Below are 26,717 nucleotides of genomic sequence, written 5' to 3' on the forward strand. Positions count from 1 at the left end.
GTAGTCCCCATCTGTAGACCACCTGCCTTACACTTTGTCACCAACCTGGCCACACACAACCATTTTTTCCATTTCCAAGTGGAGGTTATACTTCGTCAGTGTGCACAGTCCTTGTGTTACTTCCTGGCTCTGCTCAACAATGACTATGGCTGAAGTACAGCACGGCTCAGCTCAGCTCAGCTCAGTTCAGTTCTGCTCGGCATGGCTCTTGTGAGAAGAGAGGAGTATTGTAGTGGCAGACTAGCTGGGTTAAAAGTTGCCTTCAGGGCTTGTTGCTGTGTCTATTCTTTTGTTGTCTGGAGGGGAAGCTTAACACTGTGTGTGTGTGTGTGTGTGTGTGTGTGTGTGTGTGTGTGTGTGTGTGTGTGTGTGTGTGTGTGTGTGTGTGTGTGTGTGTGTGTGTGTGTGTGTGTGTGTGTGTGTGTGTGTGTGTGTGTGTGTGTGTGTGTGTGTGTGTGTGTGTGTGTGTGTGTGTGTGTGTGTGTGTGTGTGTGTGTGTGTGTGTGTTGTCTGGCTGTATTTCCCAACCCAGACAGTTCAGTGAAAGAAAGACACGGGAAATGCCAAGGGCATTTTTTACAATAAGGCAAGAGCTACTGGATTCATAACATTCTATTAAGAGGCAGTCAACTGACCAGTGTCTGTCACATGCTGATGAAGTACAGAATAGAAGAGATTTCAGGTGCAGAACCTCATCGCAGTGTGCATTATATACTGTATGTTTCAAGTAGAGCGACAGGTTGGTGAGTAAGAAAGAAAGAGGAGATTTTAGTGCAAAGGAGCACGCCTCGTCTGAACAGTAGAAGGTGAGCCACTTCCTGCCGTTGCCTGCATGTGAATAGATCCATTTCCTGTTCAAACGGAGTGTTCAGAGGAAGGTTAAAGGGTGTAAGCGCAGCCTCAGGCCCTGCCTCTGTGTGTAATGTGGTTAGTTGGTAATGTTTTTCAATATCGGTTACAAGGCAGTCTGACAAGTTAAACATGCCATGTAAAATGTCTGTTTCCATGTACTCAGTCAGTGGATGGATGGATGGGGGGGCTGCTATGTGCAGATGACATCATTCCAATGACATCGTACCCACAGCAATGATTGCCTGGCCTGAGGAATGCCCTCCACTTGTGTTTTTGTTCCTCTCTTTCCTCTCCTTCACTCTCTTTCTCCCCCTTGTTCGGTCTTTCCCTGTTGCACATAAGTATTGGTTACATGCAATTAACCCATAAAAGGCAACAAATAAAGTCCTTTGAATTCTATGCCTTTTTTCCAAAAATAGCCCGACTTCAACCTCATTTCAACTCTTGCTGCTGCCTCTGCACCACAAGCGAAGCCCCCACCCACAGTTTTACTATAACATGAGAATAACAGGGCAGCCACGGGCAAAGCCCCAATGAATGGCTTTGCAGACTGGGGCTGGGCACACAGAGGGGATGAAAGTGCTTTAGTAATGCCCAGTGACCACACTGCTAGGGCGGAGGCAAAGCTAGCATCGGCACTGGCTCGTGACTGACCAGGGAGGGTTGGAGCCGCTTGGTGGGTAAACAGAGGGAGGCAGGGAGAGCATGGGTATAGCGTACGGTAAAAAGAGAGGTAAATAATGGGAAGGCAACGAACGGAAGGGTGCTGAGGGCAGGGCTTGGCAGTTAGCAAATTAATGGGTGAGACCAAGGATTGAGCATGGGGCATCTGTCAGGGGAGGGGAGGGCACTGTGGTTAAAGGGTGTGGCATGCACAATGAGTGAGAGGGCAGGGCAGTGGAGTGGAGACTGGTCAAAGGGACACATAGGGCATGAGTGAGCAACAGAATAGTAACAAGCACATGTGGCACTGCTGTAGATGGCAGAATATTTTGTCAGTGTGTCCCTTGTCTAGCTTGTCTATTTTCAAAATCTGCTCCAATATAGGACTTCTAGTGAACATAAGCTCATGTGTCCTGGCTGAGTGCAGTGGTGTGGTACTGATGAGCTGTTGGTGGTGGAGATGAATAACATTGTGGCTCCAGCAGTGCAGTCAGTCAGTCAGTCAGTATGGTGGATAGGCATGGAGCACCCAGCAGGGGGGGAGACAGTGTTTTGGTAAAAGCAGGGCCTCGCCTGAAGCCACCCAAGATGTGCGTGTATGTGTGTGTGTGTGTGTGTGTGTATGTGGAATGAAGGGTTGGTTGATATATTTGCCCCCTCCCACAGCCCCCCAGCTGTGGCCGAGAGACAGCTGGCAGAGCGAGGGGTGAGCGTAACTAGCAGAGAGAGTGTGTGTGTGTGTGTGTGTGTGTGTGTGTGTGTCTGTGATGGCCACAGTGACTCCTTTGTTCCCACTCACTCGTGCCAGTCACAGCTAGTAGATGGTTGATCTCTAATGTGACTGAATCCATTCACAGCACCTAGACCCAATGCACATCATCTACCACTAGCTTTCTCCCCAGCGTGTGTGTGTTGATAATGGCAGCACCAGATTCCCACCCGAGAGCCCATAACCATCTCCCATAATGTCGGTGCTCCTGTAGAGCACTTATTATGCTTGTGATGATAGTCATCAGTGCTAACATAATTGTAGCGTGAGCAACATTGAACAGTAGCCTGTCCGCTATATGCTTAGGTAATGAGTGTTGTTGAGAGCCTGGTTCTCTCCTGAGCTATGGCCTAATAATAGGAGTAATTTTTGCTACGGTGGAGAGCGGCACCGTATGTGCAACAGTCTCGCTGTGTGTGTGAGTTATGGAGGAGCTGCTGCTATGTGGATTGAGTTTACCAAGGTGCAAAGTCACTTGAGAGAGCTTATTTGACCTTTCTTTTATGAAACGTGTGTGTGTGTGTGTGTATTCACATGGGCATTTGTTGTTCCCAGCATGTTTATTTTCCCTCCTCGGAATGCTTCTACCCTCTGACTCGGAGACCAATGGATGGAGGATGTACGGTATATATTCCTCTCTATTGGTCCCTTCACCATGTTGAAAGTAAATTTCTTTTCTCTCTCTTATGGCTCTACACCAAAGCCTCCATTCTCCCACCACCATTTAGCCTTCCAATGATTTTCTAGGAGTCTAGTTCAATAAGCCTTTTCAGTGCCTGACTTCTTCCTCTGAGTATCTGAACCATTTAGTTCAAGTAGGACAAGTAAAAATAGCCACAAATCAATCCCAAATGTTCCCGGGCTCTTCACACGTCTCGATCTAGGCTAGTGAAACCCAACAGGGGATAGAGCGACATGGCATTCAAAGCTGGGCAGAATGACTGGCAGACTGGCATGTTAGAGGAGGGCATGTTCATTAAAAAAGTGACTGGTGGGGGCAATTTGGGCCTTGACACACTTAAAAAGTCATTAAAGAGGGAGCTGCGGTTATGGTTTGTTGAGTTATGACGATGATATGACCTTTTGGTTATTACATGCTCGAATGGAGATGGTAATCCTCTGAGCTATTGAACTTAGCTAAGTGAGGACCATAAGACCGTGTTTCCATTAAGAGATCTATATGGCGTGTACTGCAGTTCACAGCACGCTAGCATTTCATGGCACATCAAATTATCGATTGCTTGGAAATGTCACACACTGTAAAGCCTTGTGTGATTCTACAAGGGGCGATGGCAAAATAAAATGACCTGCAGGCCAAGGAGCAATTTGCATTCACTTGCAGGCAGGCAAAGTACGGTCATGGATCTTCAGATTAGATTTTAATTAGGGCTGCATGATCCTTTTTTTCTCCTTTTTTTTTTTCAGACGAAGTACAAGTAAGGGTAATTTATTTTGAGTACCTTTTTTAAAAACATTTTGGATTTATTTTTTATCAAATGGAACAATGTCTGTGGTTCTTATCAAATCGAAAACATTTTGGTATTGTAAAACAGTTGAAACGCACGCGCCCCAGGCTCCAGCCTGCACCCAAGCGTACGCAACCTACAGTATTGGATTTCTTGGCATCGGGTCATTTCAACGATGCGATGAGTACTTACATTTTAACATGGTATTGGCCCCAGTGCCGATACCAGTATCGCTGCACCCCCAATTTTAGTGATTTGATTGTAATACTGGCACAACAGTGTGCCTTGGCAGCAGAAGCACTGCTATAGTTGCAGAGTTTAGCTGATGTGTAGGCCTTATCATGCCCTGTAGACCTTGTCCTAACAAGCCACCAAAATACCACAAATGCTTTCTGTGTATAGAACTACCATGGGAAAATCTTGTGCATGCAAACAACTGGGTAGAATATACACCTTCTTCCTGTGTGTAGGACTAATTGAGGCTCCCTGATACGATATGGTTTGAAAATGATCCTGGTTGTGTATGTTTGTCTAACTGCTGAGCAGGATTGAGAGTCTGGCCTTGTTGGCCTGGCAGTCATTTGCAGTGGAAATTCCCTGACCCAGGACAACCCAATCCTTCACATCCCATTTAACCTGATGGAGTGCATGTTAGCCGTCACCAGCAGTATGAGCATAGGGAGTTAAGCTCCTATAATGTAACAAAGTAGGTCTGCAAAGGCTTTCTAGTCATCAACGTACCACTAACCTTTAAGCTTAAAACTCCACTGAGACTGTATTCATAACCGTAATACTTGCTGCAATAGGCTGTTATAAGAAAATGCTCAATGTGTCTCTGCATCTGTGTTCATTCAGTTGGAAAAGCAGCTTGTTTTTGGACAAGATGTGCAAAATGACACATGAAGTCTAACAATTACTGCCAGTAATGTCTTTGTTTGCCCATTCTCTTGAGCAGAAAAGGTCTCTTTTCTGGCTTGTATTGTGTGAATGTCCCCTCACTCCCCATCCAAAATGAGTGAAACTAAGCCTTTAGCTACAGTATTGTTCTTGCATAATCCCCGCTGCTCTATTCTGGGTCCTACACACAATGCAAGCCTGGTAGACGGAGTGCTAGGGCTCTTGTTGTGGGTTTGTGAGTGGGTGCTAGGATGGGTGCTAGTAACTTCCCATAGCACCTGCCTTTTGATTTTCATTTAGCACAGATAAGCTGTACCATCATTATCCTCCACATGAACAACGGTAATCCAATTAAGGAATGGAATATCCCTCAACAGCCATATTGAGTTGGCCGGGATGTGATAACCACTGTCTGTATTTTATGAATGAAAAGCCCCTCAGATGGAAACATAAGATCTTTACCTCTGTTGTCTGTGCTTCCATACATGCTCATGTGGTAATGTGAGTGTCTGGAATAACCCTTGGTCTGGTACAATGTGTTTTTCCAGTGGTCTAGGGTGTAGGCTAACTTTAGCGCTTTGAGGAAGTGGGATTTCAGACTTGTTTATTTTTAATCTTTACAATGGTTGAATCAGGAGATACTTGACCTTGATCCTAACAAATTGAAGGGTAGGTGCCAGTTTCAGCATACTGAACGTGTGTGTGGTTGATTTCTTCGAGTTTGTACTGATAAAGATTGATGCGATATTCAGAGGGTTGAATGGAAAATTTATTACGGGCTATTTGGTTTTCCTACTGCTACTTTTATAATGATTACTTTTTATTTCCATAACAGAGTTTTTAGAGTGCTTTTGACTTGGATGTATGAGCCTGGCTGCATAAAACATGCATATCATGAAGGGAAAGAGGTATTGATTTGCCCTACAGTTACAGGGTTTGATTAGTTACACAATGTGGAAAATGTAGCCAGTCACATTATTACTTAATGCCTGTTTTTTCAATGAAGGCCTTGTTTCATAACCTGAACTGTGTCAGTGTTTTTATAGAAGACCGGCAGTTTATAAATGTTTATTTGGTTGTTTGCCTTCTCTGAAATGCACCCACTCAGAAAGAGAGGGGGTGTGTGAGAGATGCACCGATGTACTCGCTGTTCTGGTGGAGTAGTCAAGGTCACTTTATGATGGAGGCGTTTTTCTGCTTGTGAATGGAGAATGCTGTGCTGGTCCCTCCTGATGCTCCAACGCCTCCCGCTTCCTCCAACATACCCCCCCCCCCCCCCCCCCCCCCCCCCACACACACACACACACACACACTCCACACTTGGACAATGGGACTATAGACCTGTTTCCATGACTTCCTTCTCTGACCAACCAAAAAGCGCCATTCATCTCTTCCTGGGTCATGTGACCTGGCAGGGTTTTTGTGTGGTTCTTGCCCATCCCCTCCACACACGCACGCACACACACACACACAGATAGGGGTCCAGTGAACATTTTCAGGGTGGCTTGTCCCTTGAAGCGTGCCCCCAGAGGCTCCAGTCATTGAGGCTGGCTTCAGTGGTCAGTCAAGGGGAAGTTCTGGTCATCGAAGTCGCCACTTAAACATTCCACGTTTCTCCCCCACCCTCCAGTGCTTTTGAGGAATTGTGTTTTGATGTTTTTTAACATCATGAAATGTTGTGTCTTTGGAAACAAGGCACGCTTTTGTGTGCATTTTTTTTTTTTGAGTCTTTTGAGCACGCTCCAGTTTGTAAGATTTGATATTGCATGCTATCAAGCAAGGGACTCCAGCTTTACTTTTGATGACAAAGTGAGGTTTAAGTGAAGGTTTAAGATCCCACAGTGAAATAATTTTCTTTGTAGTTCTTTCTTATCACACTACAATGCTATTGTATGTCCCAAATGGCAATATTAGCTCTAAGTGAGTTGTATTTCTAGGCCTCAACTTCAGTTTGTATATGAATATACAGTCACTTAGTGAACCATGTCCAAGGTAATCTTATAACTGGGGGATATGAATTTTGATACATGTGGACACAGCCCTTTATACATAACTTCTTTTTAAGTGCATTCTGGGGTTGGGTGAAATCAACATGCTAATGCTTAGGATTTGAAAATGAAAGGTTTTAGAATAGTGTAGGCTTTCATGATCTGGAAATAACAGTAGGCAATATTGCAATTTTGCTTCTTTTTTTTTCAATTGTGCAGCCCTAGTTGAAACCCTATCATGAGTTTTTCTGTGACTGTAACCATTGGTAAGAAATGGAGAATATTTGAGTAGTAGCCTTTTTTCAGTATCATGCTGGAATGAATGTATACCACAATAAACATTTGGTTCCATAGTCCGCATGGTGATTGGATCCAGACCCCAGTGCTGCTGTTTTCAGTATTAAGGCAGTCGCATTCCTGATTCCAATCTATTCCTCAAGCATCCTGGCTCTTCTCTCCAGCTTTGTTCTAATGGTGCAGCTATGTAAGTTGATTACTCCAAAGACCCCAAGAGCCTGCAGCCAGACCAGCCGCCACAGAGTCTTCTGGGGACACACGCGGCATAGCAGACATTTTTATCTCCCTAACCCGCATCTCTCCTCATGGTTAAGATGAGGTAATTTGGGGTATAAAAACCACCGTTATCAGCCTCAGAATTTGATCTGAAGTCCATAAAAGCCTTCTGGCGGAGAAGGTCAGAGTGGTTTGGGGAAGAGTATGTAGAAGAGGAATGATTTTTTTTTTTAGGGGAATTTCACGGTGCGGTGTCCTCCATGGTAAACTAGTGCTGTGTTAATGAATTATGAAATTCAAGGTTAAGTCCTTTCAATCCTTTCTCATTCTGCACCCATGCAACCTACCACTAGAATAGATACTAATAATGTGTCTTTGCCGATTACACTTGCCTCCAGTCAGCATGTATGATGTATTTACATAATAGTATATTGATTGTTATCATCACAGCCAGTACTGTGTATGTTCAGACAATTAAATGTTTTCAGTTTTGTGAATTTGTGAGTTCCTGTTGACGTGTGAGAACACGGACAATATTTCCATAACAAAATGCTCCTATATCTCCGTCAGTTTGGAAAACACATACTGTAGAGTGTGGGTGTTTGACCTGGATAGGCGGCTTCCAACTGGGCTGAGAAGCCTGAGAGCAGAAGGTCACACTGTCAGTGACTCACTAAGCCTGTGGGCTCTCTCTCTCTCTCTCTCTCTCTCTCTCTCTCTCTCTCTCTCTCTCTCTCTCTCTCTCTCTCTCTCTCTCGCTCTCTCGCTCTCTCACTCTCTCACTTTCCCTAACTGGCAGTGAAAAGGCTCCCAGGGTAAACACCTAATTGTGCTCCTCTTTTCTGTTTTTAAGCTCTCACTGCCGACCTTGATTCTGACTGATATTGGGTTATGTATGGGGGGGGGGGGGGTGGGGGGTTGGCATGTTATTTTAAAGCTAAAGAGAAAAGAGATTGCGTTTGAACAGAGCACAGTGCCTATTGTGTTTCGGTTAGCAAGGCAATGGAGGAAAAAAACAACATGTGTAATAGTCACCTTACATAACACTCTTGAATATACAAACTGTAAGTGCAACTGATTTTTGCATTTGGATTTCAGAGGATTAAAAGATAAGCAGGCCCATTTTACAGTTTCCTTGAAATTAACAACTCTGGCTCGAAAAATTAGTTTTTTGTTGTTTTTAACAATGGAGTTTGAAAAATGTCCTAATCATTGAAATGTCATGAATTGAGATGGATCAGGATTAGTAATGAAGCTCAATTATGAACAAACTGTCAGCATAAAACTCCCATGTTTCAGCATTTTCAAACTCAGATATCTACCTCAGAGACAAAAAAATGCATGATGATGATGGTGATGACAATGATGATGACAAGCTTTCATCTTCTGCATCTTTAAAAGTGATCAGTATTGGCTGATTTTCTCTCACTGTACATGCAGATTGCAGAACAAGCATGACCAGTTTGCTTTGCGTCACTTTGCTCTATCAAAAGTCATCACTTGTAGGCATCTCACTGGGTGTGTTGGGTCAAGCATCGGGTTTGTTTAACATTATTTGACCATGTAGACCTATTTTGTATTATCATTTTATTAATTTCATGATGCCCAAATAATATTCATAATCATCTGCAAGACGTAGGCTAATCTTGAAATCTGTTTTCTCTATCGAGCTATAGCTAAGTGGCCACAGCTATTTTGATGTGATGGGATAGGGAGGCTAGCAAGTAAACTTTAGGCCAACAATCTTCGTGCAAAAGTGGAACTAGGAACAAAAATAGAGAGCTAGATTTTTGCTCAGATGTGATTGGTTCTTGCATTGCAACCGTCAAGCTCATTAGCATAATATGTGTTTTTTTTTATTTCAACTTTTCTCCTTGCCTTGCAGCCTGTTGAACAAAACAGCCTAGATGGTTGATGGTCTGAGCTGTTTTTTGATGTGCACTGCTCTTTTTTGCTGCTCTTAGCATTTTATGCTATTTTTTTTCAGCAGGCTGGTTCGCGATGCCACTGTCCTGTCATGCCGTACACATGAAGTCAATGGCTTCTTATAGAAAATCAATGCAGGTTGTTTGCCTCATGAAACTGTGTCTGGTGGCAGTCAGCACATTAGCTTCATGAATATGTACCAATTATTATTATCACAAATGATCAGAGCGACTAATTTGAGGATGCTTACACAACCCTTGGGCAGTGAGACTCATCTCATAGTGTAGCTCTGGCTTTCAGGCAGTAAGATGGACCCTGTTGTTGTCTTGGCTCTGGCCCACTTGAGTAGCTAGCTAGCAGGTTGTATTATACCTGTTTTTAACACCTTCGCTCTTCAAATGCAGGCTGTGGCTGTTGTCTCCTCATCAAAAGCCCCTTTCAAACTGTATTAGTTTTACTGGGGGAGTTGCTGTAATTATTCTATTTGTCTGTAATTTTTACAAGTCCAGAAAGCAAGAGGGAAATTAAGCCACCTACCGTTTTTGGCAAACTAAATGGTAATCTTCACATCAAGCTGGTTTCAATTGACGACTGTGTAATGTAATAAAGGCCCCCACACCCCAACCCGCCCAGTATCTTCCTCGGTGTGGGAATGAGGGACTCTATATTTCTGCAGGCTAGTTTGTTTGTCCTTGTAGCTTGTGTTTATTCTTCATTAGTAAGAGCTAAGAGGACAGCTAGCATATGTCAGCTTAGTGGCTAGCCACAGGTAGTGTTAGTGAACAGAGCCAAAGGAGATTGTTCTGTTTAGAGCTTGGTTGTTTTGGGAAGCAGGATATGCTGTGGTTATACACCTACTAGCAAGGTGTTTTTTTGCAAGGCACTGTGCACTTTGAGATGTTATAGGATACTAAAATGTTAATGTTATCCTATTTTCTGTTTTCCAGGGTATATCTAATACAGTCCACGGTATGTTGAAAAGTTTCTACATGGATCAACCATTGGGGTTTAATGATTACTAGTAAAGCATGTTTTTTCTCTAAAACTGGAATAAATTTGGATCTGGTATTGAATAATAGATAATCCTCTGAGGTGTTGTGGAAGATCTTTGTCTGACAACCTGCTCTGCAAGCAGAATGTGGTAATGTGCAGTTTCACTTAATCTTCAAAAATGAAAAAAATGTCTCTGAATGAGAAAAAGGGTTATGAAACACAAGCAACAGAATGTCATCAACACCTGCCTGACCTCAGATTCTGCATTTACATTTTGCATTTTGGGTATTTAGCTGACGCTCTAATACAGAGTAACTTAGAGTTAGTGCAGTAGAATACGTTTAAATCCAATAGTAAGGAGTGCAATTGTTTCTTCAATTGATTAATCGACTTTATATGCAAATTACTGACTTGCATTTGATTAAGGGCTACAATACATAGTTCAACTCAAAATAAGTCAAAATAATTTGAGAAAGAAACTACTCCACATTTTTATTTTTCTAAATTCAATTTCACTATAGCACACTATGCTACACCACTATCCACTATATATACGCCTCTATACACACACAAATTTAAATATTGCATGTCTTTTGAAATTTCAAAAACAAAATACATTATCCTCAAATGAACTTTACTCACTCCAGCCTCTGTGTTTTGTCAGTCAACAGTATGTGTTTTGTCAGTCAACAGTATTTGATTTGAAAAAACACAAGCCTTCATGTTTGTTAATTATTACGTCTAATCAACATTAAGCTCCTTGAACATGGCTTCAACACAGCCAGCCTTACACACTAAGCCTGAATAGCTCCTGATTGGAACAACTTATGAATGAAGCACTAGAGATGTGCATTCACTCACAGGCTTGTGTACTGTCCAAAAAGAGTGGCAAGCTGCTGCTGCTGCCCCTGCGCCAGGCTGAACAGAAAATAATTTAAGTGGCCCGACTTTATAGGACCATGGAACTAATGGGGGAATTTATATACAAAAAAGAACAACTGACTTACATCTATATGGAATAACAGTTAGCAGTACAAACAGGTGGCACCCCCACTGATAGAAACTGAAACTAACTTTATTGCTTATTACTGCAGTCCTGCTTCAACATTAAAGCTGTTTCTTTACCTGTCATAATAAAAATATTGAATCTAAAGTTATCTTGCACTTTGAGCAAGAATGCTAAGGCAATGCTACTGTAATATTTACACATGCTATGATGATCCTCTGCCATCCTCCGCACCAGGATGTTTTCTCTTCAACATCCACGTTCAAGTGCATGCACCTTTTACTGCCATGAAAAAACAACTTCACATTACATTAGCAGCAGCATTAGAGTTTTTCCTGGTGTTCCCACACTTTGCTGTGCTTTGATGTCAGCCTCATATGATACACTGTAAAAGTCCAAAGAAATAAGAGCGGAGAAGCATTAGAGAGGATTTTATTTAAACAAGAGGAGTAGAGGAGGGAGATACAGTGAGGGTGATGTGATTCAGTGACGATGGGACATGAAATATTTCCTGAAGAGATTAGTTTTCAGGTTATGACAGAACATGGAGAGAGTTACTGTCCTGACTGGGATAGGAAGGTCATTTCACCAGCCAGGAGGGAGCAGGGAAGGGCGAGGTAAGCAAGCGGTAGTAAGGCTGGACTATAGCCTGAAGGTATGGGGAATGCAAATCCCTCAGAAGCACAGGCAGCCAGTGGAGGGAGTGCAGGAGGGGGCTGACATGGGGGAATACTGGGAGGTTGAAGACGAGGCGGGCTGCAGCATTCTGGATGGGTTGGCGGGGCTGAAGAGAGCACTTAGGCAGCCCAGCCAGGAGGGAGTTGCAGTAGTCTGGATAGGAGCTGATGACTAAAGCTTGAACAAGGACTTGGGCAGAGTCCCCGGGGACGAGTCTGACTCAGCGGATGTCGTAGAGTGCAAACCTCATTTTCAGGTTGTGGCGGCGATGCGGGCCTCCCATGACAGCCGGTTGTCTAGATCACACCGACGTTCTTGGCAGTGTGGGCAGGAGTCACCGTGTCTGTCTCCTCATCTTCTAAACCGTTCTCCTTGCTCAGGTCTCCATGGCTTTAAGCCTTGGCTGTAATAACACGAGCTAGCCCGCTGGCAGCCGCAGTAACCACGATGGCTCAGCTCAAGCACCACTCCTGCCTTCTCTACACCTCTTAGCTTGGCTCTGAGAGGCATAGGATGGATCGAAACTCAAAATAAGGATTTTAGGTTTGTATTTCTAGTAGGGCTGGGCGATATGGACCAAAAATCATATCTTGTTATTTTTAGGCTGAATGGCGATACACGATATATATCTCGGTATTTTCTACGAAGTGGGCTAAATGTTCAGTTGTAAGTCAAAACCACATGTGAGATGTCACAAGCACTTTTATTAAAACAAGAAGGGTTTCCTTCCCTGTTTTAGAACAGTCTGCTAAGTTCAGAAAATGACATCACTTTACTGTAATGCAGCCTTTAAAACCAGGAAAAGACAACACTTATGCCATATCACGATATTACGATATCCAAAATCTAAGACGATATCTAGTCTCATATCATGATATCGATATAATATCGACATATTGCCCAGCCCTAATTTCTAGCTTGTTGCATTTTGACCAGTGCTGTCAGTCTCTATGGGAGTTTGAGTCAGCACTCAAAATGTTGGATGTTTGCATACAAACCAAGGTTGACCTCAGCCTGGGTGGAGTAAACATCTGTTTTGTGTGTCACTTGCACAGATGGCCTTTGGAGCCCTAACTCGGTCCAACTGAAGATGTCATCCCAGATGCTACAACAGTAAATGCTTCATTTAGGCATTTAGCCTCTTAGCTCATGATCAGTGTTCTTTTGTCACAATATGTTAACTGTCTGACTCACTCTGTCGGCGCCCGCTGCAGGCTCCACTGACCCTGTTGCATCAGCAGTGATGGGGGGAGCCAGAGGTGGAAGTGAAAGCATATGCTGTGTTGGTTGAGTAATCGCCTATTGTCTGGCAGTCTTTGAACAATAATTTATCTTGGTTATAGAATCCCTACTCTATTACTCTAAATTTGATCTGAGAAATATTTTTAGAATTTGTATTTGGTTTTGTAAAGAAGTTTTCCTTTTGTTTCTGTCTCCTGTGGTGTGTTTCATGTCTGTTTCGTGTCTGTCATGACATGAGTGGTAGGTATCTGGTCTGGGATTTCAGTGGAATTTGTTTTCAGGGCAAATCGATGTTTAGGTTTCAATAGTTTAGACTGAAGTCAACGGACTGTCTTGCAGTTGTCTTTGGCTTGCTTTATTAAGGCACATATGGCTCCATCATCAGTGGGCATATTGTACAGCAACAATTTGTTTGTGTAGTTCAACAGCTTGTTTAGCCTTGAATGTCAGAGCTTGTCATTGTGCAGAGAGAGAGAGAGAGAATTAATTTACATGAACTTATAGAGGCCTTATGGCTTCTAACTGCATATGTCTGGATCTTTACTCTATGCCCCAGCTTCCTCTTCCTGCTTGCAGTCACCTTATCTTTGAATTTTGCCGCTTTTTTAGCTGCAACAGACCTGTTTCCTCTTTTCTCAACAAACGCCTACTTCCTCCTTCTGTCCGTCTCTCTCACTCTCTCTCTACTTTCTGTCGCTCTTCACCCAAAGCGAAGCACTGCAGAAACCTTGTGAAGTCTTTGTCTATGGCTTATGAAGCCAAAGGGACTTCGCTTTCAGGCAGCTAGACTACAGTTACTTTGAAAAGAGCCGCCCTCTTTCTCCACTTTTAGCAGTTGTTTGCACGGGAAGCAGGTTGATTTGGAAAAAACAACGAGGCCACTTGGTTGTCAAGGTTTCCGGGTGAGTCCTCATCTCTTCAAGCTGTTTTTTCCCCTGTCTTCTGTCAGTAGCAGGATGCAGCAGGCCTCAGGGTGTGGCTCTCTGTGTGCTGGGCTACTCTCTCCTGCCTCCTTTCCTCTCCAATGTGTCACCAGTGGGCACAGACAGATTGTGGTTACATGTTTTCAGACTGAAGCGGTGAATGTTTCACGCTGGTTAGTTGCTCCAAGATGAGTTGTTGTCCTGTTTGCTGTTGCGTAGGTTGGATAGATTTGATCCTGATTGGGTGGGTTTCGCAGATCCACCCTGAGAACAAAGGAAATGTAAAAGGAGTGACTTGTTTTAAAACGGATCCAGCATTGTGACCATCTCTGACAGGTTATTACATGCCTAGTGGTTTTGGGGGGTGGAAACATAGTGTCACTAGTTTATGATTTTGGAATTGATACAGAAAAAAACAAAGGTACACAGCTGCTAAGTCTTTGCTTTTTCCTTTCTTTTTTCTGCTGTGTTAGAAAGTAATTGCTTGGCGCTATGATGGTTCCAATACAATACACATTAAGGATTAGTTGTGTGCCTATGGGCCTAATCTTGCCTCGCAGATTATTTATTCTTTTTTTTTTTTCTCTCCATGTCTCGGACTGTTCCAATGTTTTGATTCTCTGGGTGTTCTGAATGCCATCCAAGTATCTCTAATTGTTTCTGACTCACTTGTTTACCTCAAATTGCTGGCTTGCTCTGTTTGCAACACACTAATTAGGCTAGACTTGTACCTTGTCCAGCAATATGTTGACGCTCCATTCTTCACTTGTTCCCCTCTGCATGCAGCCTGAGGAATAGACACACACATGCATAGGCTCCAGGGGTGTATGTACACGGTATAAGTTTGTGTTTTCAGAAACGAGAGTCGGCTCGGTGTCCCGTTAGTGCGTTTGTTTCTGAGGCCTCGGCGGGTGGCTGCAAGGCTGTTAATTGCTGTTGAGAGTTGTTGCAAGCCTCTGGCAGAGACGTTTGACAGGATATCCTGGTTGCAGCGGCGCGGAGAGAACCAGGGCAGGTTTGTGAAACAAAGAGCCCTGCTGAGAGGCAGCCAGTCACACGCTGGCCCGGTGAGATTCACACAGCGGAAAGTCACTGGGTTCTGTGGTGGTGGCAGTGCGTGCGCCAGTCCAGCCTTCAGATTTCAGAAGATGTCCTATTGAGGCCTTATGACACGGCTGTTCATATGGTATCCTGCTTTAGTGGTTGTTTGTATGTCAGGGAATTATTTGTCTGAAGTTGTTTTTAACTTCAAACATGCTGCCTGTGTCTCTTACAATATGGCGGTTCTCCCTTTGTTTGAATCTCTGCCATATTTCTTAAACCCCCCCCCCACCACCACCCCTCTCCTTTCCCTTCCTTTTTTTCTCCTTCCTTCATTTGTCACCATTTTGTCAGCCTTTTGTCTTACGGCCAAAGGCTTTTCCTAAGGGATGGGGGGGGGGGGGGGGGGGGGGGGCATAGTACAGAGGCATGAGAAGAATCTTAGTTTCAATTAACTTTCATCAGGCTTTTCCTCTGGGGGCCATGGTGTGTTTTTGTGTGAATATTCTGAATAAACTGAGAGAGAATCTGAACACATGCATTAGTGAAAACAAATACTCCCAAAAGAGCAGTGAGTATATAGAGGGGGGTATTATATAGGGGGTGTTTGTACTTCTGACATGCACACCACTCCTCAAGGGTGTAACAAGACCCTCCTGTGGCGTGTGTGTGTGTGTGGTGTGTGTAGGTGTGTGAAGGCGTCAGGCTCGGAGCAACAATAACTCTCGGTCCTCAGCACTGTGTCAGTGGCCTTTTGTCTCAGCTCTCAGATAAAGGATGGTGCTCTTTTTGTAGGCTCTCTCACACTCACACACACACTCACACACACACACACACACACACACAGGCCCCCGCGGCGAGGCGGGCCCTTTGTAGAGGCATCAGATGAAGAGCTAGAAGGGGTCCTTTTGAAATCCACCCAGCACGTACCTTAACACAGACACGCCCACACACACGCATAGACACAGACATCTACACACACGTTTTTTTTAAATGCACACACTGAAGCACAAGTGTGCACACAGCCCGCATATACACACCCATACACTCTCCCACACTCAAATGCACACAAAATCATGAAGCGTGCAGGCGTATACACACTCCAGGCACACTGGAGGCTAAACACTCGGCTGTGAAAGTTTAAGAGGATTAATTTTCACAGTGTAGGAAAACAAGGAGGGAAGGAGAAGCCTGTGAGAAATTGATTGACGGGTTGACCTCATGGATTGTGGCTGGTTTCATGCTCTGTGTGGGATGTAGGGGCCGAAAACTGTACAAGAACTTTTTATTGCCTGTCCGTTTGGTAGCCCACATTGATCACATACTATCGTTGTTTTATGGAATGTGTTTCTCTGCAAATGCAGACCAAAATTATTTTGACATGTGAATATGGAGGAGAGTTTGTAGGCATAACTCTTGCTTTCAAAGTTGCGCTTGCGCTGCTTTCTGAGTTTGAAGTTCATCAGGGTTGAATGCTGGTTGGTCACAGTGACATTGGCAGTAAAAAAGTGCAGCTTCATGTTCTCTCACACCATTAATGCTGCCACTAAAAGGTGCCAGGGGGAGCTGGCAGGAACGGATGTGCTTTACTTAGATCATGTTCCCCTTGATATTCTCTCTCTCTCTCTGCCTCTCTCCCTCTCTCTTTCTCTCTCTCTTTCTCTCGTCTTGCGTAGTTTCACCAAACGATGTGAATGGGACCAGCAGTAGTCAGGTCAGTTTTATATTCTGAAATTGTATTACATTACTTGTACATCCAGTTGGTCACATTAAATTTGACACACATGCACTCTTACATTAATGCAGAACAGGGTCAATACAATATACCAAACATCATGTTCCTAAATATTAAATTTTTTGGTGTCCTTTTTCTTCTACTTCTCATTTGTAGTTTCTCTGTCTTTCTCTTGCTTTCTTTCTCTCTTCTCTGTGTAGCTTTATTTTGCCCTTACTTTTTTGACATTTTGTAGTATTATTCCCCTTATCATTCCCTCCTCTTTTTTCTGTAATTTCATCCTTACCATCTTTCTATACCTCTATCCACTCTCCATTGCATCACTTCCTTCTTCCCATTCTCTTTCCTCTCACTTTCCCTTGCATCTCTCACCTTCACTCTTCCATCCCCTCTCACTCTCTCTCTCTCTCTCTCTCTCTCTCTCTCTCTCTCTCCCCCCCTCCCCCATCCATCCCTCCCTCCCTCCATAGAAGACACGTCCGCTCACATTACCCATCATGAATTATTGAGGTGAAACCCAGCACTTTTCTGCTGTTCAACAAATCACAGGCCCTCTCTCCCTCTCTGTCCCCTCTCCTCTTACGCTGCGGTCTCTCTTTATCGATGGTTTTGTTCCTTAATTCTGACCTCTGGCAGCAGATCAGTTCACCAGTTTTAGGGGGTAACATGAGATTTATATTTTTTTCCACTCTTTTGGAGATAATCCTTCAGAATTATGGCCCTCGTGACCCAACGGCACATGCCTCTCCGATTATGGCAGGTGGGCGAGCGTTTGAAGTCAGATTAACCGCACGCACACACATGCACATGTACATGCATACACACACACACACACACACACACACACACACACACACACACACACACACACACACACACACACAGAGATTAGAATAACTTTCTGGACTGGAGCCCAGTGCGACTAATGGTTTGATGGTTTCTGCAGTGTGCTATTGCACATGGTGCATTACTGTAATTAAAGAAATGGAAAGATTGTGAATGTGTGTCAAACCAATGGGGGAGAGGTGTGTGTGTGTGTGTGTGTGTGTGTGTGGGAGGGGAGGGGGGGGGGGGCACTGTTGGTCTAGTCTGTTAGGATTTTACTTGACTTTGCGTTCCTTTTGCTCAGATTCTGCACCCTAATCTCTTCCTTGAGTCTGAATAGAAAGAGAGTTGGCAAGCAGGAGAGGAGATTGATGAAGGCATGAAACGGAAGATGTGGCAGGGGGATGGATAGAGAAGGAGGGGGAAAGAGCGATTGGGCAAGCCCACGGGTGAGGGATGACAGAGACGCAGATTGGGGGGAGATGAACAATCAGAGGAGGGAAAGGAAGCAGGGCCATGTGGAAGGATCCTGAAAAACAGGCAGAGTTATACTTTGAATGGAGAAGATGGAGTGAGCTCTGTGCCCTCTTTAGCCTCTTTCACCCTCTGGCAGAGCGAGAAATAAACAAAAACACACACACAACCGCACACACTCAACTAAAGCGGGTTGCGGCCTATCAACTGCTCTGACATGATGAGCTTTGACAGCAGCTAGCTCAATAACAAGGTTCCATTTACAGTGTAAAGAGGTTGGGATGAGATGCCTGAGAGACAGATTGGGAATTGATATACAGCCCCCTGGGCTATAGTAAACACCCACAGTCACACAGAGAATATATGGAGACATACACACACGTAGAAACGCACAGCTGAGCATTTGCTGGTATGTAACATGATTGGCCACAAGTTGATCCCTACAGCAGTGTGTAGATGTGGGTAACATTTCAAATGTTGAGGAAAAACATGTTGATGGAATGAGTGTTGGATCATTTGTGGCCTTGCCCATGGTCTGCTGGTGTGTTGAACCACAGTGTCTCTTGATTACACTTCAGTCCAGTTTCAGGGGATTTACTGTGGTTGTCAGCAATGAGACGTGTGTGTGTGTGTGTGTGTGTGTTTGTGTGTGTGTGTGTGTCTCCAATCAATAAGCCTCAAGGCCGTCCATCTCTGAGTCATCTGTAGTTCTCAGAAGATGATGACAAGGTGCTTGGAACACACACCCACACACACACACACACACACACACACTTACACTCAAACACACCCTTGGACACCCAAAACCAAACCCTCAGTCAGCTTCCAAAACACAATGACACCATAAGAAGAGCAAACACAAAAGCAGGCTCGTATCTTGACTGCACACACAGACAAATACATGCTCAATTTTAAGTTTACTCTCTTTTCTCCTTGTGTTGAAAGCTCTTGACCACCGACGGTCAGAGTGGCAGCTTTACAGCTTTCATTCACCGTCTCTGGTCAACATTGACAAGGATGGAAATCTCTGTATACTAGATGACTAATATCCTAGAATACAACTGAATGAATCACACACTTACACATTCTGTGTGCATGTACAGTAAGGCCTCTTTGTAAGACAGTGTTTTCAAGGCAGTGTTGTTATAATGCCGACCATGGAAACATTAAAGTGCTGCTAATATTCGTACTCGTATAAATATTCCTTGCCCTGTAAATGAGCTCCGATTAGTTAATGGATGGATGATTAGCACTTGTGCTCATCCAGACAGCGTTTGTGTACGTCTACCTCCATGTTATCCTTTCTTTCTCTCTGTCTCTGTCTCTGTCTCTGTCTCTGTCTCTTCTCTCTCTCTCTCTCTCTCTCTCTCTCTCTCTCTCTCTCTCTCTCTCTCTCTCTCTCTCTCTCTCTCTCTCTCTCTCTCTCTCTCTCCACTTGTTCTCTGTTTCATTCCCTGCTGCTTCACATCTCGCCCCCCACCCCGCTTTTCTAAGAATGGAGACCAAAAACACAATTTTCTCTGAACGAGGTTAAAGAAGTGAGAGGCAGGCTGAGAGAGAGAGAAGAGAGATACACAGCTGCACGCATTGAATGACGCTAAAGGCAAAGTTTCTCAGAAAGTACTCAATATGTATGTTATGTAACCACTCTAATCTTCAATTCAAATACACTTAACTCTGTCTTATTTCAATGGAGAAATTCAGATCAGAGGGGTGGAGTGACTCATTTTGGGGAGTTGTGACAAACAAACGTGACTTGAGTATGATGACACGCGCTTTGGAAAAAAAAGATGCAGCCACCTCGCTAGCTATTGATGCAGTAGCTGCCATGGCAACGGGCCCTTGAATAAAGGCTATGTGGATTATTATGGGGTGAGTCACACACACATGCCAGGCCAGACTGATGGCATATACTATCTTTAAACGAATACGTGCTCCTCACACACACACACGCAAACACACATACACACACACTGTCACACATATATATACAGTAAATAGCACACACAATCTGCACCGCTGTCTTGCTCACACACACACACATGCACACAAAAAAATGTGCCTATGCATGTGCACATGTACACCATATAGCACACACACAATGCTGTTTATTAGTTGTCTGTCAGGAATTAGTCCTAGCCTGTCTTCATGCAATATAGATGGAGATTAAATATGTAAACCGTCTTCTCCACCAGGAACTAGGATGATCCAAGCTTTCTAGACAGACTGAGGAGGTGAATTATTGATGGCTTCCTCAGTGGTTTTGGGGATATCTATGCTACATCTTCCACTTTAGAAGTGCGCAGTGGTGATGGGTTTCACTAGACTAGACCCCCTGCAAACACACAGATGCTGCGTTGCCCCGCTCCCCCCTGTGTGGTTTAGAGTGACATAGTTGTGTCTGTGATTCAGTGTGCGCCGCTTTTCCACCACTGGACCTCTAACTGGCTTATCTCAGAAAGCCACAGGGTTCCAGGTCAATCCAGCTGCCTGTTCCTCTGTCAGGTACCATCCTTTTTCTGCCCTCTCAGGAGTCCTCAGCACAGAGAGAGAAGCCAGGGAGGAGCCACCCTGGATTAGAGGCTCAGGCCAAGTGTGTGTGTGTGCATGAAAGAGGAGTGAGTGTTGGGTGTTCTTGTTGGTATGTGTGTGAGAGATTCAAGCGTATTTGTCCAGTGAGAGATTATGAGAGGCTATACTGTGTACATGCGTACTGTCTGTACGCATGGGTTAAAGAGAAGCGGGGACCATAGAAGTTAAAGAAAGTGAATGTGAGGGTGAAAGAAACGTGCATGACGGTTTACTCTGGTGTGTCCGGGTTCCACACCTCTCTTAATACCCCACTTCTGTGCTTCACCAAGCCCTCCACACATCAGAAACCGGGTGTCAAATGAATGTTCTTATCTCTCTCTCCACTCTCTCTGCCCATTGCTTCTCCCCCTCCTTTCACTTTCCCCAGCATCTCTCTCTCTCTCTCTCTCCTCTCTCTCTCTCTCTCTCTCTCTCTCTCTCTCTCTCTCTCTCTCTCTCTCTCTCTCTCTCTCTCTCTCTCTCCTCTCTCTCTCTCTCTCTCTCTCTCTCTCCCTCTCTCTCCTCTCTCTCTGTCTCTCTCTCTCTCTCTCTTCTCCCCTCTCTCTCTCTCTCAAGCCAGTGGAAATGGGGGGGGCTTAGGAGAAGCTCTGGACTGTGACCTGCTGAAGACTAACTCTTTTCCGGTTGAGATCTGCGTGCTTACTGGCTATTGTGGGATACAATACAGCATGTAGCTACATCACTGCCTGTATTTCAGTAAAAGAGAGGGACTTGCTTTATCGCTCACACTCACAATGTTTTTTTGCGTACTTTCAAAAGGACTTACAAAATTAACTGTTCATTTATTTAAGCAATAGTTATGCAAACTGTTTACTCTGGAAGTTTGTGTCTTTATGCTGTGTATAAATGACTTGAAGCACAGTGGATCTTTTAAAACTTGTAACTTTTTAATTCGCTCACCTGCTGTGACCTCATTAGTGGTTAAACTTTTATTTTAATTGCACCCTTGAGTCTATTGTCATCACTAACATTTCCTAATGTTCTATGTGTCAACAACTGCAAACTAAATTAGGCTACCGCTGGAAAAATGTGATCTCAGAGGACAAAAAAATCTTTAGTTGATATATGTGTGGTAGCAGTTGGATTACATTTGAATATGATTTTAAGGCTACCGGTAGGCAAGGAAAAAATGTCATGTGTAGTTGTTTTAATGTTCAATATGTATGTGTGCGTCACCTTGTGTAATTAGGCCAATTAAATAATTTCTTCCCAAACTATAAATGTTATAGGAAAGTGAAGTATTGGTTCAAGGGGTACAGCCTGTACTGTCAGTGTGACGTTATCAGTTGCTCATGAGCAGTCCCTCGTGTGCCACACTGTTCTCATATCTTATGAATTTTTCAGCGGTGCCCTTGTCGACCTTTCCTCCTTACTCATACTGTATGTAACGGTCTGTGAATTTAGAGTAGGCTAATGGATGCACACCATCATCTTGGATAACTAGTCCTAGTTCCTGACTAATGTGCCCCATTTTCTGTCTTGTCCCCCCCCCCCCCCCCCCCCTTTCCTCTTTCCGTCATCCTTCCTCCATCTCTCCCTCCCTCCTCTCCTCCTCTCCTTCTCTTTCTCTTCCCCCTTGTCCTGTAGGTTTGGATGAGCCTCCTGCAGCAGTAGTGATAGCGGTGTGAGGCAGCGCCCCCACACCAACCCCCCCCCACCCTCCAGCCATGCCGCCGCCGGCAGACATCGTCAAGGTGGCCATCGAGTGGCCGGGGGCCTTCCCCAAGCTCATGGAGATAGACCAGGTAGGTGCCTGAGCAAAAAAAAGAAAAAAAATAGAGGAAAAAAACAACATCAATCAACTTGGGTGGGTGTAGCAGTGCTAATGTCAGTCAGTGGTACTGGTACTGGAAACTGGATCTAGTCTCTTCCCTCTTCACGTACCTCCAGATAGTTCTCCCTATAGGCGGTTGGGCAAATATCAAAGGTTGTGCATAGATATGAGTTTCATGAATTCTGCCAACCCTGCTGCAATTTAAGGAGCCATCATATTATTAACACCCGTACCTTCCCTTCAAATCCACAGAAAGCAAAAACATCTGACAGGAAAGTGCTCAGCAACTATCACCCAGGGCGATTATCACCTTACAGATAGTTAACACTATGAATGCGGTGCATGTTTTGTGTGAACGCAGCTCAGTACAGTAATCCCTTGTTGTGTATATTTTGCAGTAGTTGGGTGTGTGTATGTGTGTGTAAGGAGGGGGGATGGGGGGGTTTAAAGGTAAAAAATGTAGACTAAAACATGATATCTCAGACTCCACTGGTGCAATTTTGAGGCAATTTGGATGTATTTTGGCACTGTGTTCTGCTGTTTTAAAAACATTATGCTCATTAGCCAGTGTGGCGGATCAGTGGCGTCTGAGATATGACACATGACAGCATATAGGTCATAAAAGTACTGCTGGTTTTCTATTCTGCCAGGTAGTTTATATTCTAACCATCTGAACATGGACTCATTTAGACCTGGAAGGGTGAATGCAATTAGCTATCTGGCAGAGTAGAAACCTGGCAGTACTCTGGTTCCTGATAATTTTAAATGATCAGCCCAAACAATGACTGCATCATGCGTGGGACACGACATGTTTACTGTTGCCTTGTTCGATTACAGATACAGTGTGTAAAATGACCTGTTCGCTGTGGGTGACTCATGGATGGGCTAATGATTGTACAAGCTATGAGTCACCGTGGCAACTGGAGCCACGATTGCCCCGCTGACTGGATGAACTGTTGAATGAAACACTGAACTGTCGAATGTGTGCACTTCTGTATTTGCCACCAAAGTGCTGTAACACACACTTTGTGGCGCAGGTTGAGGGATGTAGCTCTTGTTTTTAGTGACCTTTCATCTCATTTTCCCTCATTAAGCATTGCTCTTTCAGCCTGAATTGTAAACCTTCTTTCTCTCTAGTTTATCTCTATTCTTTTGCTCTTCTTTAGTTCTTTAGCTACCTCTCTTCCGCCCCTTCCTCCACTTTTCTGTTTTCCCCTCTAATTCTCTTATCTCTCCTTGTCATCTTCACACTATCTTTCCCCTTGTTCCTTCTATCCACCGCCTCCTCCTCTCTCTCCTCCACGTCCTTCCCTTTCTCTCTCATTCGTTCACCCTCTCACTCCTCCTCCCTGTCTTTTGTTGTAACTGTGAAACTTACGCTCTGCCTCCTGCTCTCCTCCTCCACCATCAACCCCCACCACCACAACCACCTCCTCCTCCTCCTCCCTCTGCGTCTCCTCTGTACAATAGGCCCTGCAGCAGCATATGGCTGTCTGAGTCACGCACTGGGGAGTGGGCTTCAGCCGCTCGTGCTGTCAGGAGACCCAGAGAGAACTGTCTGTGTGTGTGTGTGTGTGTGTGTGTGTGTGTGTGTGTGTGTGTGTGTGTGTATTTATTTTTACACTTGTGTCTATGTTGTATGAGTATTTGTGTTACTATTCATGTATGGGTGTACACTTGTGTCATTTTATATGTGCATATCTATATGTATTTTTGATTTCTCTTAGCGCATATATTGCTCCTCTGCACTGTGTGCGTGTGTGTGTGTGTGTGTGTTTACATCTGTTTCAGTGTGTGTGTGATTGTCTCCGCATAAATCACACTGTGATTGCTGTATCTCTCCAAACATCTTCAGTGCCCCAGAGGCACAGAAGTCCAACATTTGTGTTTGTACGCTGGGGAATTGCTACAAGTGTAGACAATGGTACTGAGCGTTTCATTGTTATTGTTTGTCAGGAATGCAACAGAGAAATGGGTGGAGGAAAGGGGGGGGCGGTGCCTGATGGGGGATGAGAGAAGAGAAAAGAGCAGAGGGAGGCAAACTGATTGCAGCTAAAAAAAAAAAAAGTTTTAGAATCAAGCATGAGACTTTTCATATAGCCTAAGTAATATTCAGCGTATGAGTCAAACTGAAGGTGGGAGGCACGCTGTAAAGGCCTGTTGTCTATACTGTTGTGCTCTGTCATTTTTTGTGTGGTAACTTTTGAAACATTTCACACAGTTTGGTCTGAGACAGTATAGAGTTGCATTGATTTTTGACCTCTGTATAGGCCTTTTTATATTGTTGCCTTGTTCATGCCATGGGTTGTTCTGTAGCAAATATTGTAACACCAGTCAACTGAATTACATTATTCTTTTTATTTTAAATGATTTCTTTTAATCTTAATTTTTTAATTTATATCACTCTACTTTTTTAAAAACCATATGAAACGGTTATCAGCTGATGAATGCAGTTTGGCCTAGCTTAGAGTGCCAAAAGTGACCATCAGTAACATCCAGAGTAGTTTTCAACGTGTTTCACTGCTAGAGCTGAATGTTGTAGTTTAATCTAAACATATTGCTGCTGTCTGGTAAAAAACTGTATATCTCTAAAATGTCAACCTTTCATTGCATTGCATTGCACTGGGAATGCATTTTGAGTTTATCCAATTGGTTTTGAAAGGGTTTCATTAGCCCAAGAGGTTGGACAATTTCCTCAACCTATAGAAGACCTTCAACAAAAGTGAGAACATGAAAATCATCAAAATCGGAGTTACGAGGTTTTCACATAACAGCAGCAATATACAACATGCATGTGGCGCATAAGAAACCCACAATGAGAATGAATGAATTATTGCCCCTGAGGGACTTTGCCTTGCATACATAATGACTACATAATAGCACTAAAATGAAATGGGTAAGAAGTAGGAGGAGATCAAATGCATCCCATTATGTAATAATAGTTACAAATGTCTGTGATTAAAGTGCAGATAGTGCTGCTGCCAGCAGTTGTAGTTGGTTAAGTCTGCCTGTGGACAAACTGAATGGCCCTTAGAAGAAAAGAGGTGATGCTCTTGGTACTTGGTACTGTGAGAATAGCGGGAGCTCAAGAACTGACAGGTAGTGTAGGACAACTGAACATGATAAAGTCATATTGTAAGGTTTTATTATAGTTTCTGGCTGACTGCAAGAATTCCCATATCACTTCCCGCCTTTATGCCTCAATCAGACGCTACACAGGTACCAAGTTTCATTCTTGTATTAAAAAGTTCACCATTTCTTTCCCATTTGTACTGGACTACTGTAGGAGAGGAGAGAGTAGTGAAGGTGATGGTAGGGGAGAGGAGAAGAGTAGAGGAGAATAGTAGAGGAGATGGGATAGGGGGGGATGACTTAACTCCTGGATGATGAAAGGGTAGGAAAGAGGGACGTGTATTTAGACCTCGGGGGTAAAGAAGGGATAAGAGTGCAGACGGAGGACAGTGGAGGAGGAGAGGAGAAAAAGAGAACTGGGGAAACTTCACCTAATTTGAGGTGTTGGAGGATATACAGTTGACTGCAGCGTTTAAGTCTGCTGCTGAGATTCAGTGGCAGCTGTGTGGGTGTTTGTGTGCATTGGTGTTTGCAAAGGCTATCTGCCGGTCCTTAAAAAGTCTTAAATACAGTTATTAGAGGTTTGTTTGTTTTTTTTACCATACAATGACAGGTTTCTTTGCAGGTTTCTTTTGTTGCTTAGTAGTGCAATATGCAAAACATTTTTTCCCGTTGTATCTGTTTTGCTAAACACATTTGGACTTCATGCCCCTTAGCATTTAATTTCCGGGTGTCCTTTTTCTTACACTGTCCTTTTTACAGTTATAGAACTGTCATTATCTATGTACAATGGGAAATAGGCTGGTTTTGCCAGTTTTTCTCTTTCATTTTGATTTTCAAATTGGTCTTAAATTCAGTTTGAGGTAGCATTAAAAAAGGCATTTTCAAACCTGCAAATGCCCTGTGTAGTATGGTGTATTTTAGGTGTGTGTGTGTGTGTGTGTGTGTGTGTGTGTGTGTGTGTCCCAGAGAGTCCCAGAGAGCCCAAGGAGTACTGCAGTGGAGAGAGAGTAGATATTGAGTTAATACTGACTGGCATTACACACACAAACACACAAACACACACACACTCCCTCTCTCTATTTGTCACCTCATCCTCGAAATGCATTTTGCGAGCTCTTCTTTCCCTCCCTCTGCTCTCTCCAGTCGCTCTTTCTTTCTATCTGTTCAACAGCCACACTCTTGCCCTCTCTCACTATTATCTACTAACAGCCACTCTCTCTCGTCCTCTCTTTGCTCTTTTCCTGTCTTCGCAGTGTGCATGTTTTCCCTCCATCTTCCTCAATGT

The 26,717-nt window shown here is 43.9% G+C and overlaps 1 protein-coding gene across 3 annotated transcripts in view; it reads left to right on the forward strand.

Moving 5' to 3' along the window:
- The first annotated feature begins 13,681 nt into the window (after positions 1-13,681).
- Positions 13,682-26,717, forward strand: part of elmo1 (engulfment and cell motility 1 (ced-12 homolog, C. elegans)) — a 69,488-nt gene continuing 56,452 nt past the window's right edge. For all 3 annotated transcript variants that reach the window (XM_071540747.1, XM_071540748.1, XM_071540749.1), the window contains exons 1-2: positions 13,682-13,895; positions 22,171-22,328. In XM_071540747.1, the coding sequence (XP_071396848.1) occupies positions 22,251-22,328 (78 nt within the window). In that variant the 5' untranslated portion in view covers positions 13,682-13,895; positions 22,171-22,250. The remainder of the gene's footprint in view (positions 13,896-22,170; positions 22,329-26,717) is intronic.

The sequence above is a fragment of the Centroberyx affinis genome, unplaced genomic scaffold (genome assembly GCF_046629955.1).
Source record: "Centroberyx affinis isolate AG114_WGS23_722 - 3 ecotype Tasmania unplaced genomic scaffold, CSIRO-AGI_Caff_v1 ptg003711l_1, whole genome shotgun sequence".
Classification (NCBI taxonomy): domain Eukaryota; kingdom Metazoa; phylum Chordata; class Actinopteri; order Beryciformes; family Berycidae; genus Centroberyx; species Centroberyx affinis.